This window comes from Amaranthus tricolor, chromosome 6, assembly GCF_026212465.1.
Source record: "Amaranthus tricolor cultivar Red isolate AtriRed21 chromosome 6, ASM2621246v1, whole genome shotgun sequence".
Lineage (NCBI taxonomy): Eukaryota > Viridiplantae > Streptophyta > Magnoliopsida > Caryophyllales > Amaranthaceae > Amaranthus > Amaranthus tricolor.
The window spans coordinates 22,011,844-22,028,151 of NC_080052.1; the positions used below are offsets into that span (position 1 = coordinate 22,011,844).

General features: G+C 33.7%; 2 protein-coding genes across 2 annotated transcripts; one reads left to right on the forward strand and one right to left on the reverse strand.

Annotated features, from left to right (window-relative positions):
* Window positions 1-595: 595 nt before the first annotated feature.
* Window positions 596-10,748, reverse strand: LOC130815361 (oligouridylate-binding protein 1-like). The gene is given in 14 exon segments (XM_057681807.1): window positions 596-1,634; window positions 6,016-6,189; window positions 6,984-6,995; window positions 6,997-7,073; window positions 8,134-8,190; window positions 8,193-8,252; window positions 8,371-8,401; window positions 8,504-8,579; window positions 8,680-8,774; window positions 8,776-8,857; window positions 8,939-9,015; window positions 9,125-9,227; window positions 9,578-9,635; window positions 10,440-10,748. Coding segments are annotated over 14 exon segments (1,278 nt in total). The 5' UTR covers window positions 10,546-10,748; the 3' UTR covers window positions 596-1,364.
* Window positions 10,749-15,462: 4,714 nt separating this feature from the next.
* On the forward strand, window positions 15,463-15,999 carry LOC130815680 (putative invertase inhibitor). Its single transcript, XM_057682168.1, has one exon. It carries the CDS (start codon window positions 15,463-15,465, stop codon window positions 15,997-15,999), a length of 537 nt encoding a protein of 178 aa, XP_057538151.1.
* The last annotated feature ends 309 nt before the right edge of the window (window positions 16,000-16,308 follow it).

A 16,308-nucleotide genomic window follows, 5' to 3' on the forward strand; every position in this document is an offset into this window, starting at 1 on the left:
TATGCCAATAGACGAGGTTGTAGAGAAAACTCTAGTTCGACCAGATCTCTAAACCTAAACCTCCTTCAAGCATAACTTAGCCTACATCATCATCAAGTTTGATCCCTTCCTCATTATTCTGACTAAAAAATGATGGAAACATATTTTATATCCATAATCTGTCGTATTTATATTTAGTGTTCATACTTAATCGAAGAACATCCAATTCCTTCAAATGATCTTATCATCTTTGAAGTAATCAATTCTTTGACCACAACATCAATGTTGAAACACTTAACCGAGACGTTACTTGCTCGTACCGCTTTCTCACAAACAAGATCTTCCTTCTTCTAATGATGAATGAATATGAAAACGATGCTATATTAGAGATCGAACAATGTGTTTCAAACTCCAATATTACTAAGATCGAATGTATGAGGTTTTGTGACAAACAAATTAAGCTATCAATGATATCGATGTTTGTAGGAGAAAGTAATGCAATAAAACGACACAAAACTTTAACGAGGTTCACCCAACTTAGGCTACGTCCTCCGGTGTGTAGTATCTCTTATATTATCAAAGGAGTTCATAGAACTCTCAAATATGGAGAATTACAATAGAGAAGAGATATAGGCTAGTGTTTGGCTTGGGGTGTATTTTGTGGATGATTACAATGTGTGAATAATAGCTCTCTATTTATAGGAGAGATCTCACTAAGTAACATTAAGTACATTAAAACTATGAATAAATGATAATGAAACATCCCCGAAAACTTGAAGAGTCAAAAATAGCATCCTAGGAGTATCAGAGACTTCGCTCGACCAAAACAGGGGCTTGCTCGGTCAAGCGAGCTGGTCGAGCTGCACTTCACAAGGCTTCTGACAGTATTGCTCGACTTGCATAGTAGAGCATCTTGAATTAAACCTTGCACTTCTTCATTAAATCCCATAACTCCCATGAATAACTCATACTTTATTACCTCATTAATCCATACTCTTAATCACCATCATAAACCACAATTATCAAGACTCAACTTAATACACCTACATTAACATACTCATTGGATTCCAAACCCAAGACTTACACATGAATGCACACACCAAATGTGCACTCAAGTCACACCATTCATAACAGAATGTTTTCGGCCTTTGTCTGTCTCTTGTATACGCTTGTGGTTCAACAACAAGCTTACCGATTATTCAGAATCGGCTATGAAATTGAAAATACAAGCTCTATAAATACATAAGTTGCAACGAACAATACAACAATCGGAACCATTTTTACAATTGTTAAAAATAAAAAGATATAAATCATACAACTATAAAATGTGAAAGGAAAGACGGGCTCTAACACTGATGAGGACACTGGTCGAAGTATGCTTTGATTCAATGATAGTACATAAGTTGCTGTGAGGACGCAATATTCTGGAACATGGGGTCGTAGATTGGCTGACTGGCACCGGCAACACCCATTCCTAAGGCACCAGCTTTCAGTGGATGCTGACCCATAATCGCTTGAACACCGCCCATTTTAGCGATAGCAATCTGTCGTTCATAGGCAGCGAGATCAGCAGCAGTGAAACCCGATATGTGAAAAGGTGGAGGAAGTGGTGTAGAACTTGCTCCTGGTGGAATAGGCTTACTACCCCAAGAACTCTGCAATAAAGTGAAACTCATGTTACCACAATTAGCACTATCTCAAAAATGTGCCAAAACTCTTGGAGATATACTACATGAGCTTACCCAAAAAAGGAAACAGAACATTTTCTCTGAATTCATTGAAGGGAGTAGCAATTTGGTATCTTTAGTGAACATGAAGAAAATAAAGTTCACCACGTCTAAATTTCAAACAAACGAGTGAATATGAAATCCGTTTAGGATTATCAAATTTCTATCTTAGACAACATATGAAAGAATCCATTGATGAAATGAACAAGCTTGAGTATAAACTAATATTGAGAGAATGAACTTAGAGAGAACATGAGAAAGAAAGAAAAACAGAATTATTATTATTCTTATGATATCTCACTGATACAAGTTTTGAGAGTACAACTTATATATAAGGGAAATAAACTAATAGCTAAAATATCTGACTAAAAAACTAAACTATTACTTGCACATAATAAACTATGTATAACCAACACCCCCCTCAAATTGGGAGGGGAATAAACTAAAACTCCCAATTTGTGCAACAACTCATTAAATTGTGGTGAAGGCAAAATTTTGGTCATAACATCAGCTAACTGATGTCTTGTAGGAAGATAACTAAGCTGTAGAAGTCCTTCCAAAACCTTCTCCCTTGTGAAGTGACAATCTAATTCAATATGTTTGGTCCTATCATGAAAAAACAGGATTTTTGGCAATGTGTAAAGCAGATTGATTGTCACAATGCAAGGTGACAGGCTTGAGGTCATGGAACCCCAACTCTTCCAATAGTCTGACCACCCAAGTTACTTCTGAAGTTGTTGCTGCCATTGCTCTGTATTCAGCTTCAGAAGAAGATCTGGAGACCGTTGATTGCTTCTTAGACCTCCATGATATAGGTGACTTTCCTAACAAGAGAATGAAACCTGTAACTGACCCCCTTGAATCTGGACAAGCAGCCCAACCTGAATCAGAAAAAGCTTGTAAAACAAGCTGATTTGAACTTTGCAATAGAATGCCTTGATTCGCTGTATGAAACACATATCTTAAGGTATGTAGTAATGCATTCCAATGTGGAATTCTTGGTGTCTGCATGAATTGACTGAGATATTGGCTTGTGAAGCTCAAATCTGGCCTTGTATTGGTAAGAAAATTAAGTTTTCCTACCAATGATCTGTATAGTTCTGGTTCCTTTAAAAGCTCTCCCTCTGTGCTTGTTAACTTGCAAGCTAGTGGGAGAGGTGTAACAGCTTTCTTTGTAAAATCTTCATGCTGCTCCACGCTTGCTAACAATTCTTTTACAAAGCTTTTTTGAGAAATCATGATTCCATCAGAAACATAAGTAATTTCTAAACCCAAAAAATAGTGTACCAGACCCAAGTCTTTGATACTGAATTGCTTGTGCAAATGGGCTTTTAAGGCTGTAATACTCTCCAAATCATTTCCTGTAACAACTATATCATCAACATAAACTACCATTATTACCTCCTTGTCTCCTTGCCTTTTGATAAATAATGAATGATCATTCATGGACTGCTTAAAAACTTGACTGAGCAACTCATCATGAAGCTTTTCAAACCACTTTCTGCTTGCCTGCTTCAATCCATAAAAGGACTTCTGAAGTTTGCAAACCTTGTGTTCTGGATTGTTCATGCCTGGAGGAACTCTCATGTATACTTCTTCATGGAGAATCCCATGTAAGAAAGCATTGTTCACATCTAATTGGTATATGTCCCAATGCTTGTGAACTGCCAAAGATAACAAACACCTAATAGTGGTCATTTTGACCACTGGACTGAAAGTCTCTGAGTAGTCTACCCCATATCTTTGAGTAAATCCTTGTGCTACTAATCTTGCCTTCCTTCTCTCTAATGTCCCATCAGCTTTCAGTTTATTTTTAAACACCCATTTGCATCCAATTGTTCTTTTGCCTGCAGGTAGGTTAGTCAGAACCCAAGTTTTGTCATCAAGGAGTGCCTTGATCTCATTGCTGCAACCCAAGATGAATCCCTGCTGCCTCTGCATATGTACTTGGTTCATTTGATATGCTATCACTGGAACTCAGCAATGAAAAAATTGAACCATCATTCAAAGAAACGAGGTTGCACCAATGCGATGAAAGAGCTGTAGAACTCTGTATACTATTGCACTTATAATCATTTAGATATGAGGGTGGTTTTGAAACTCTTGTAGATTTCCTAGCTGGAATTGGTGGTGTATCTGAGGAAATATCTGTCATAGATGTATTAGTAGAAAGCTGTTCTATAAATGATGAGGAATTGGTATTATTTGAAATTTGAGAATTTGATGTAAGTTCAGAAGAAAAGGGAATGGATGTTTCAGTAAAGGTATTTGTAAGAGGCGTAACCATGGGTAGAAAAATAGGATTGTGATTTTGTTTTTCTGTGTTTGAATAATGAAAAGGAAGATGGTTCTCATGGAACACAACATGTCTTGAAATGAAAACTTGATTTGTCTCCATATCCAGTAATTTATAACCCTTCTGTGAACTGGAATAACCAATGAATACACATGATGCTGCTCTTGAATGAAATTTCTTCTTACCTGGAGCTATTTTGGTTGCAAACATAAGCAACCAAAAACCTTGAGATGTGAAATACCTGGCTTATGCTTGTATAGCCTGTAGTAGGGTGTGTCAAGATTAATGCTCTTCAATGGTGTTCTGTTGATTAAATAAGTAGCACATAGAATACAGTCACCCCAGAATCTGATAGGCAAATTAGCTTGAAAATACAAAGCTCTCCCCACCTCCAGAAGATGTCTATGCTTCCTTTCTACCACACCATTTTGCTGTGGCGTGTAAGGACAGCTACTTTGCTGAATGATGCCATGTAATTGACAATAAGACTTCAAATCTCCTTCAACAAATTCTTGAGCATTATCGGTCCTGATACTCAAAACTTTTACACCAAATTGAGTGTTGACATAACTACAGAAATTTGCAAAAATCTTAGGGACTTCAGATTAGGATTTTACCAAATGTACCCAAGTAAACCTGCTATAATCATCCACAATAGTCAAAAACTGATTACAACCAGTATATGTTTTATTGATATATGGTCCCCACAAATCTATGTGCAACAATGCAAATGGAAACTTAGTTCTGATGCTACTCTGAGGAAAAGACAATTTAGTTTGTTTCGCCTTAGGACAAATCTTACAGATGCTGTCATGAACAACAGATTTGATATTACAATATGGCAACATTGACTGTAATTGAAGAAAAGGAACATGACCTAATCTGAGATGCTAAAGTTTTTCTTTATTTATTACATTGCTAGAACCTGAAAGACAATCTTTATTGGATTGATTGATTCCTAAAACTTCAAAGTTTCCTGCTTGAACTTCTGTGACTGAGCTTGGTGTAAAACTGTATAAACCTGCTTGTAGTTTACCAAGTACTGTTGGCCTCTCTTTCACTGAATGGCCCTGAATGTGACAGGTGTTAGAATTGAAAACAACTTGACAGTTCATATCTTCACAGAGTTTTGGAATTGAATCTGATTCATTTTGTTGGCTCTGATACCATGAAAGAATCCATTGATGAAATGAACAAGCTTGAGTATAAGCTAATATTGAGAGAATGAACTTAGAGAGAACATGAGAAAGAAAGAAAAATAGAATTATTATTATTCTTATGATATCTCACTGATACAAGTTTTGAGAGTACAACTTATATATAAGGGAAATAAACTAATAGCTAAAATATCTGACTAAAAAACTAAACTATTACTTGCACGTAATAAACTATGTATAACCAACAACATACTAACTCCTATCTCAAATTTATTCACATCCAATTTAGATTGCATACATCCGACCCCCCGAAACACCACCCTAGGTGGGAGCCACTTAATGGCATTGCGGTAATCAAATATTTTCGTTTTTAGTATTTCTCCGTCCCACAATTCATTTTTCACACACTTTAACATTGCTCCACATTTAAGAATATCAACCACTAAAGATAACTGCTTTTCTTGAACTCCGTCAGGTATACAAAAGGAAATCAGACATCCATTGAAAGTAATAGGACGAGATCTAAAAACAGCAAATTTCAATGTTTCTTTAAAACATCGGCAGCTGTTTCAGTGTTAAACATGTACATCACCAAAACACAGAGTGCCATCATGAACATATTACACCTAATTCACTTAAATTCTGAATTTCTGAAACACCAAATCTTTACCGCATACAATAAGGTGCAACTAAAGGTGTACATGTGGATGTTCGAGCAGATTCCAGGTATGATATCCTGGGTTGGGTTATTTCAATTCTTGTGTATATGTAAATATCTTGACAATTTGGTTTGATTTTAAAGAGCGTGCTATTTTGGGTCGAGTCCCAAACAACATAAACACACATATCATACAACCTTTAGAGGCTTTCCACAAAGGACACGTGCATTCCCAAATCGAATAGCTTGGGCAGCTTCAGAATGGGTGCTGTATCTCACAAAACCAAATCCCTTGTCACGTTGTACTCAGACATCTTCAATAATACCAGCACATAAAGCATGAAAAAGACGATGAAGATCGACCGACGTAACCTGAAAAATACACAAAATGATTTAGATTTACAGAGATGAAGCATAATGGCAATGACATAATTCTTTAATCAAATGAGACTGACACAACGACACTAATGCTTCGCTAGATAAAAAGAAACTCGAGAAAAAGGGTTAAAAGGGAAATAAAGTGGTCGATTTTCTTCATTAAATAACAAATAAGGAGGGAAGGAAAACGGAGGGATGAAGTCCTTCTGCATGTAACATATGCTAAATCCTCACATGAACGATGCATGCAACTCACAGTTTTACTTTGTGTCAAGGCTGGCTCTAGAACATGACTTTGAACCTCAACAGACTCTATGTAATATACTCATATGGGTTAGCGTGTTCATATAGTCACCCTGCGAATCCCAAAAGGCAAAGAAAAGTGCTAGCAATAGTTTGCTACTGATCTTTAAGCCAATATGGTATAGTCGACGGATGAAAATCACAAACTTTGAATATCACATTTGGGAAGAATAACAAGGCATAGACAGGCACAATGCATCAATTACAAGCTATTTAGCCAATGTAAGTTTTAGTTTGACAGTAAATTGAATCCCATATTCTGTGATTACAATCAGAACAAATTATACAAACACAGTTAATGTATTAATTACTCAGAGATTAGAATGTTTATTGGGCATGCATGTCAAGCCAAACTAATCGACACAATAGGACCCGCGTCTATAAACTGGATCAAATTTAAGCTTGAGAGTGAACATGCAGATAGTAAACATGCATGGCATCAAAGAATGTAATATATTACATGAGATCAAAAAAAGTATACTCGCCTCAGAAGCAAGTGTTTCCAACATATACAGTGGTAAACTGAGGGTTGTTCTCGGGTGCTGCAGCGTCATTTCTAATTTCTTGACCTTCGTCTGCAACCCAAATTTAAAATTTGACAAGTCAAACACTTGATACAGATAATACAGATAAAAATTGATAGGTCAGCGTTTTGCCAGGCGCACGTCAAAATGATAGTTTGCTCTTATCTAAAGTCTTAACTTGAAAATGATTCAATTGATATCTACTAAAGAATGATTGGATTGATCATTATCATGAAAAAATCGTAATGTTAGAATTTATGACTTTAATTAAGAATTTTGGACGGTTTTGCATACTAGATTGAGAAGCAAGATGCTTTGCACTCATCTCCGCAGTAATATCAACAAGTGTAGCTAAAAGGAATCTTTAAGAGGAAAGAACTTCAGAGGTAAATGAAGAACAAAAGCAAAACTAGAGTGGAATTAGAAAAGCAGAACAGCGAAGAGAAGAAATTTATAATTTTTTATTCGATTTACATGTAGGACATTTATATTGTACAAATGTGGAGCTGTAGACTTCATTAATACATATCACTATTTTCCGCATCCCCAATTTCCTAAATTCTAACTCTAACTACTTTTCTAACAAACATTCAACAATGAAACTCGGCTAAACTCAACTAAGATATTACTCAACTAATCAACTCAATTTTTTATTCATTACTTCACCTACATCATGCTCCTCACTCGCTTTTCACATGTTTTCAAATTCAAAAAGAGTTTTGAAGCTCCACTTTGTCATCCTAGATGTACCCAAGAAAACTTAAATCTTTGAACTCAAACCTAGAAACCCTAATTCGCACCAAAATCATTTGTGCTACCCCCATAACCTCCAGTAAGTAGTTTCTTGGAGAAAAACATACCATTTCTGCTAAAATAAGGGGAAAAAACAGGAACGGATAGTCACTTCTATGAATATGCAGCCAAAAAGAGCTTGAAAAGGATTGAGCCTTGAGCTAAATGTCAGATCCATAAAGATATTGATTTGAGAGGGGAAGAAGAGGAGGTCCTAACTCCCAACAACTTCACCATTATAATAATGAGATATCACGAGATTGTAACCTTAGCTCCCAACACACACTTTGTATAAGCAACAAGCATCATGGAGACTAACCTGATGATCCATTGGTGAGTTCCACAACACTCTTAGCATCTGAGTTTGGCATGTTACATTGCCTGCAGCACCTTTTGTGGCCCAATTACACCGAATCTGACGACTTCCAAGCCATTTCCCTATCAACAAAGACAAATTAAAAAATTTAAGATAATAAGCCGATACATAATCTACATAAATATTCAAGAAAGAGGCCCAATTCCACTACAAGAAACTTGAAAATAGCATGACTCGTACCATTTAGATCATTGATTGCACTCTGAGCATCCTACAAAATAACCCACAATGAAATGTTGCATGAAACCACATCATTTGTAATATCAGAAGCAGAGCAAAATAATACGATCTTAAAATTTCACAAATATAATACCAGCTGGTTCCTGAAAGAAACAAACCCAAAACCCCAGGAACGCCCTATCTTTTGATCCCACATTACTCTAGCATCTCTGCAAGGAACAAGAGTAAATCAACTTCGTCAGGCACCCAACGGCCAAGTTAGAACAAAGGTGTCACGGCATTAAGATCAAGGAAGGAAACAAATCTTACGAGCAGCTTTGATAGACAGAGAAGCATGCATACAAAGTAGCATCTGTGTAGCTTATTAGAAATCAAGATAAAAGCAAAAACCAAATAAATAAATTCCAGAAGCAAAATCTGCATACTTGTTGTGTTCTCCCTTTGACTGCTTGCATATGCCCAATTAACTTTAATTGGTTGTCCAAATCTGAAATCATATTACATAATGTCTCAACAAAACACTAGATAATCATACTTAGCCAAGTAAACAAGTGCACTATATACATACAGATGACGACCGTTTAGGGTGACAATAGCAAGAGAGGCTGATCTACGGTCATAGTAGTCCACAAAACCATAAGACGTCTGACAACACAAGACAGCATAATCAATCAGACAAAAGATAAAGAAAGAGAAGTTCAACTTAGTCAAAGAGATGTCACGAGAAATTATAGCTAAACAGAAAGTAACCCACCTTCTCCTTCTTAATAAGCTTGCATCCTTCAATCAAACCGGTGCTAGTGAAAACCTCCCGAAGAAGTGGATCTGTGACTTGGGGGTGAATGTTCCCGACATACCTACAATATACCTTACTGGTAAGCATGCTATTTGCTAAACGTTCACAATAGCAACACAACAACATATACGACAAAATCCTTCACAACATGCACAATCTGCAACGACAAGAAGCTACATGTTTGCATCCAACAAATTTACTCCCACAAACAGCATAAGCACAATCAAGAAACCAAGACATAATGTGTTTTATTCCTCCAAGATATGAAATATGGTTTGTAAGACAGTTCATAACCCAAAGTCCCAAAACCATTAAAAAGCAAAAGGAACACCCTTACCGCTCAAAGGCATAGAGTGAAAAAGAAAAAAAAAATGGAAAATAGAGAAAGAACAATTTCTTATAGACACTCACACACTGCGGCACGCACTTGAATTAAAGCCTGGTGGCAGATTTCCACTCAAGATAGGCTCTATCTGCAAAATAAAAATGTAAAACAAACAAAAAAAAGGGGGGGATCCTACAATTTTATGAAGAAAAACAAAATTCTATCCCAATTGAACTCCAAATGTAAATCTTCCTCATCAGCTGGTGCTTGGCAAAAGATATGCTATGATTCTAGTAGATGGCCAACCATATATGAATATGGACCTCTCCAAAAAAAAAAAAAAAGTGAAATAAAATATTAGTTAAAAATTTCTTTTTTTCCAAGAACATTTAGCAATTCCATACAAGCCATCATCCTAATACCTATCTACACAAGAGTCAAGACATTGTCTACCATCTATTTTTATAATAAACAAAACCCAAAACACTTAAAAAATAGCTACTAGACTCAAAGGGACACCCAAAAATCTCTCTTTTTCAATGGAAAATTACTTATTCTCTTATAATCAAACCTTTCTCAACACTAACAATAACATCTTGGCAATTACAGATTTCCCCGGATGGCCAAAAATAAATTCACCCCCTCAAACACAGCCCTAGATAAGCTTCTACTAATAATAATGAAGCGGCCATAGACATCAAACATGCCAAAATAATGAACATCACTCAAAGTCAAATTGTGAATTGTCCATATCTTTCTTCTTTTCAAGTACTCATGATATAGAACCCACTAACAGAATCCAAAATCTTGATAATTAAAACATACCCATAACATAATAATAAAAAAATAAATTCATGGATAATACCAAAATTAACATGAATAAAAATGGAAGTATTCAAATTGATGTCAAAGATTGTGACTATAAGTTGAAAAATCAAAACAATGTACCTGGAGTGGGGGGTTCCAAAACTCCAGGATGATAAAGAGAAGCTTGTTGTTGAAGAATTGATTGTTGCATCTTAGCTTGTTGCTGCTTCATTCTGTTTTGGTGCATTATTTTTACCTTCCAAATTTGTTCTTTAAGGCAATCAAGAGAGAGTTAGATGGGAAATTTTCTCAAATTAACAAAGAGGAATTCAAAGTTTAGTTGAAGAAGTTGTAAGTTTTGGAAAGGGACAAAAATAGAGAGGAAATGAAGGAAACAAAATCAAAAGGTTGAAAACTTGGGGAAAAAGAGTAGGAAATGGAAAATGAGAGGAAGGGTAAGAGAGAAATTTGTATTCTTGAGGAAAATTATCCTATATGAGGAAGATGGTGGATTTTTGTTAGATATTTTCAAACGTGACCCGATTCGAAAATTCGAATTAAAATTAAAATTAATCGACCTGAAAATATGTTTTTTTTATGAGCTCTATCGAATTGATATTGTCCGAATCGAAGTTGCGCCCGAACTGATTTACAACAGAAAATCGTAAAATCGAACCCAAACTGCGACCGGTTTTTATAACCGACATATAACCGTTAACCGAGATTACCCGAACCTAACAGTGACCAACCCGAGTCATAACCGACCCGAATCATGCCCAAAACCGAACTTAATCCGGCTAAAACCGACTTAACCTGAACGAACTTTTAATTGAAATGTTGTAAACCTAAACTAATTTTTAACATAGAGTGTGATCGCTCATATTCAATCATCTTATTAGTTAATCTAATAAAGTAATAGAAATTTTAGTAAATTAAATTTTATACGTACATGGTTTCATATATTTAGAGTTAATAATCAATGGTCAATGTTTATTTAACTATCTTTTATCAATTTAGATGAAAAGTGATAAAACTTTAGTTTTAATTTACAGTCAAACAAGTAAAAGTAACAAAGTAATAATCACTAACTGATTTGCATTTTAACTATTTTGCCTTAACTAAGGGGAATCTTATCATCAATTAAAAAATGTCTAACAACTTAATCTGATATTGACTCGATCTATAGTAATTAGTAATTCGTAGTCGAAGTCTACTGGAAAATAATACCCGAACCCGATCTGTACCTGGTAAAACCGAACCAATTATTAACCGATGACAGTCCAAGACCGATTGACTACTCGACACGAACATCAACCGACACCGAACCGATGCTAACCCGATAGCTTAAATAACTGATCTTCAACCGAACCGTGACTATCTGACCTGACCCGAGTGTGATCCGCCGTAACATGCATCCGAAAAATAACCGATCCAAAATACAACTGAACCGAATGATACCCATTCAAAACCGACCCGATCACCCGAATGAACACCTCTAATTTTTCTATGTTTCTTTTTAATGGAGGGTAAGTCTAGACATAGTAAATATTGGATGAGAAATAAAATTACATTTTTGTTTGATTAAGATAAGATTTAATTATTTAACCTTGATTTTAAATAGTTTTCACATTTTTATATTGATCATTACAAATGAAATTTTATTCAAATAAGTCAAAATTACACTCTAGGCTCATTATAGTTTATATTTTCATTTTACAATTTATTTTAGAAAGATACTTGGTTATTCATTGTTTTTTGCTTTTGAAGTTAAAACCACTAACATTGTCAAAATTTCATCCGAACATAACATTTTTTTCTTTAAAACCTCTCAAATGGTTTAAGTCTCCCTTCATTGATAAAGAAGCGTCGTTTTAATGCATATTCAATTAAATTTGTAGACGTTGCATTTTCTAATTTACAAAGGTATATGATGTTTCACCCCCTCTTTTCTACTTTTTAACTTTTGTGCCCTAAATATTGAATGTGATATTTAAACTTCCATTGTATGTGTTATAAAAATTTTAGTATTAAAAATTGTACATTGAGCAAACATGAAGATGATCGCAATCCTCGTGCAATTATAAGTCTAATATTAAAAATTGTGTTGCTATTTTATCTTGATTTAGATAAGTGTTATTGTAAATTATTTTATAAAATAAGATATCTTATAAATTTTTTTTAGTTAACTCGAGAAAAAATAAAATGGTGAACAATTGGGTCAATCGAAATCAACCTGAACTCTGGAGTGATTCAACCTGAACTTGACTCGATTCAAAACTAACCCAACTCAAAAATTAATCCATCCGGAACTGATTTGATCCAAAAACCGATCGGTTGACTTTTTTCCCAAGTCTAGGTGTAAACTTCTAGGCTTTAAGAATTCAAACATTTTCATATTGTATCTTCTTGATGAGACTTCATTCACACATCAAGCAAATAAAATTTACATGCTTTACTTTCATCCTCACTCCCATATACTAAATTAAAATTAAGGACCCAAATAAAAGTATAGAAAAACATCACTAATCAAATCCCTAATGCTTAAACCTTGCTGATCTTTTAGCAATGGGATATTCTATATGTTAGACATCAACTATTGTAAAATATGGGTGATAGCAATATTCAAAACTTTTTCCACAAAATAGCACTTAACTGTTAAACAATTAACTATAAAACATTATGAGGGGAAAAACGTTTATTTTCCGTAAATTGACAAATTATCATTTTACCCATGTCTTCTTCCTCCTCCATTGTTCTTCTTCTTCCTCTTCATCCTTAAACCATGTCTTTAAATTTCATAAAACAAGAAAGTACAAAGGCTTAAACATGAGTAATACAACAACAACAAACATGGTCCTATATATGAAGTCCATAATTTGTTTTTCATACTTATTTTGAGCACACAACAGAACAGTAAAATAAGGGTATTCAGACCCTTGATTAACAATGTAATAAAAATGATGAAGGAAAAACCTTAAATTTTTAGTCTAACTATAAACACTAATGTCGATTCGAGATCAAAATCAAAGATTATCTCTTATAATGAAACTCCGAATATTCTTATTACTACCTAAACAAAAGACGATTTCTATCTTAGACTTTTTTCTTCTCTTATAAATGATCTCAACTTAAGCCCTAATCGCTCTCAAAACAAAATATGATAAGAATGTAGATAATGTAATTAATTCTTAAATTAGGCTACTTAGTGCATACTTTGTAGTACATAATATGTTGGTCCCTCCATGGTGTCTTTACAGATGAGAATTTCAAAAGCCATACTACATGCATGAGCTCCTCAATTTCAAAAAAAAGTACTCTCTCTGCCATATCCCACAAGGCCACAAACAAAACGATATACCCATCAAGTAAAGCGCATTCTTTTTCTTTTTTTTTTTTCAAACCACAAAATGATGATAAAACTGAAAGAGTTTTGCCAAAGGAGAGTTTAATTATTGCACAAGGTATTTTTTTAGGGGTAACTTAACAATTAGTACAAAATGAAAAAATTAATATCTAGATTATTGTTTTATAGGCCTTTTTTATACTCAATCACGCCCAATGTTAATTAAAATCGCCATCCGGATCGTACTTGATACACCTACTGAGTTGATGAATCGCAGTTAAAATCGAATCCCTATAAAATCGTTAGAATCGGTTGAAATCGATAAAATCGTAAAATCATAAAATCGTATCAATTTCACAAAATGGACATTTCAAGCTACAATTCTTAAATATTATAGGTCATGTGACGATTATTGACTTACATGATATTTTTAAATTAGAAAAAACATTACACATCTTCTTTATATCTACTCAAGCTTGTGAGTCATTCATTCCAATCCTACGTGTAAGTAATTTTTTGTAATGCACTTAAAACCTAACGTACTGCACAAAAAAAAGTTTCTTAGTGGTGAAAATTAATTTGTGCACTCTATTTGTCTGGGTTTGTGTAGACTCTAAGTCAATTTGTCTGTTTTTTTGTTAAATGATATAGAGTTATAAGTAAGAATTAGATATTTTATTAATTATTGCCAAAGTAATTGATAAAAATGAATTTAAGTGTATTTTTCATTGAAAATATCTCAATAATAAACACAAACAACTATTAAGTCTAAAACGTGCAAAATTTGTACAATCGATCGATTTTACGATCCGATTCTAAAAGTTGCTTTCGATTTAAAGTAAAATCTCGATTTTAACGACCTTGATCACGCCTACTCACATTCATAGAGTTTGTTACTATTTTAGGGGGTTTCTTACAAAAGTTCTTTATTTATAATTAGCATCTCAATTTTTTTGATAAAAAAATATTTTATCATCAAGAAAAGTACCTCATACAAATCAAGAGGAGAGAAAGACGAAACTAAAATAAACATCAAGTGAATGAGAGTAATCCGACAATATATTAATCTTTGATTGCGTGTTGTACGGTCATTAAATAAAAAATTATAAACTAATGATAAAATAATTTTTTTTGGCAAATAAAAACTTCTTTTTCATTTACCAAAAAACCAAAATACAATCAACAAAAGCCTAATCTCAACCCAATTTATTTACAGCAGTATGGAAGAACGGCCCACCTTCATGAAAGGGTTTCCGAACCCAACTAATGATATTTATTTATAAAGAAAAACTTATTCTTTTAATATGTTACATTTTCTTATTCAAAAATTTCAGTATTTACTACATACCACTTTTTTTTATATTCATTCACATTTTTTTCACTTTTTACTTACAATCCACACAATTATTTTTTTTCTTAAAAATTCAAACTAAAGATTAGCTTATACACAAATTCTTAAATGAGACAATTTTACCTTCTCTATTAGTTTGAGTTAAAGTTATTACTTAATTACAATTTTAAACTGATCAATCATAAAAATAGACTAATTATAAGACCTCGTCTCTGAGACAGTCTCATAGAAGCCGAGTTGCTCATAAAATTAAAATTAAAATTAAAACTAAAATTAAAAGTAAATAAAAAGTTTCCTAACGACTAAATAGCTAATAACGTCTCTTAGACAATTGCACAATCAATTGCTTACTAACTTTTCTCATCCATTTATTTTAAACAAACAAAAAGGTTAATTTCACAATCATATAGAATACCACATATTGACGCTTTTCCACCTACAATTTTCGACGCTAATCTCATCAATCAAACATGATTATCATCATCATTCCTTCATCCATTCTCACCCTTCTCCTCCTTACCATCACAGTCGATTCCACTAATCTCATCAATCAAACATGCAAAATCTCATCAATGTCTGACCCAAACATCAATTTCGATTTCTGTATTGACGCTTTTCACAAAGCGCCTTCAAGTTTCGACGCTAATCTTACTCGTTTAGGCTTAATTTCTATCATTCTGGTTAAACACAATGTGAATGATACCATCATTTTGGCTAAAACATTGTTGGAGAATTTCAGGGGTGATAATTTTACGAGGGAAGGATTGGAAGATTGTGAAGAGCTTTACGAGGATTCATTTTTGACACTTTGTCAATCTGCAAGAGATTATAGAGGTGCAAGATTTAGTGACGCTAATATTAAAGTTAGCTCGGTTATTGATGCTTCTTCTACTTGTGAAGATGGGTTTGGTGATTTTGGGGTAGTTTCTCCTTTGACGAAGCAAAATAGTGACACTTTTCAATTGTGTGCTATAGCACTTAGTATTATTGATATGTTAATGTATTAGTTTTAATTATTAAATATTAATTATTAATTATTGATTATTAATTATTATTTTGTTTTACAATGTAGTTGTATAAAATTAAGTGAGGTTTTAGAAATTGATTTATCATTAATAAATTAATTATAAAAATACGATTGTTATGGTTTATTTTTATTTAAGTTATTGGTGAACAATTTATGTCATTTTTAAGATTTAGGGTTATTTCAGATTTACGTTTGAAAATTATAGGTTGCTCTGATAGTTAAAACTTCACCTTATACATATGTGATGATAAGGATTTAATACTCATCATCTACAAAATGGGTGGAGCTT

Excerpts from the sequence above, each read along its gene's own strand:
- LOC130815680 (XM_057682168.1), top strand. The coding sequence starts at position 15,463 with ATGATTATCATCATCATTCCTTCATCCATTCTCACCCTTCTCCTCCTT.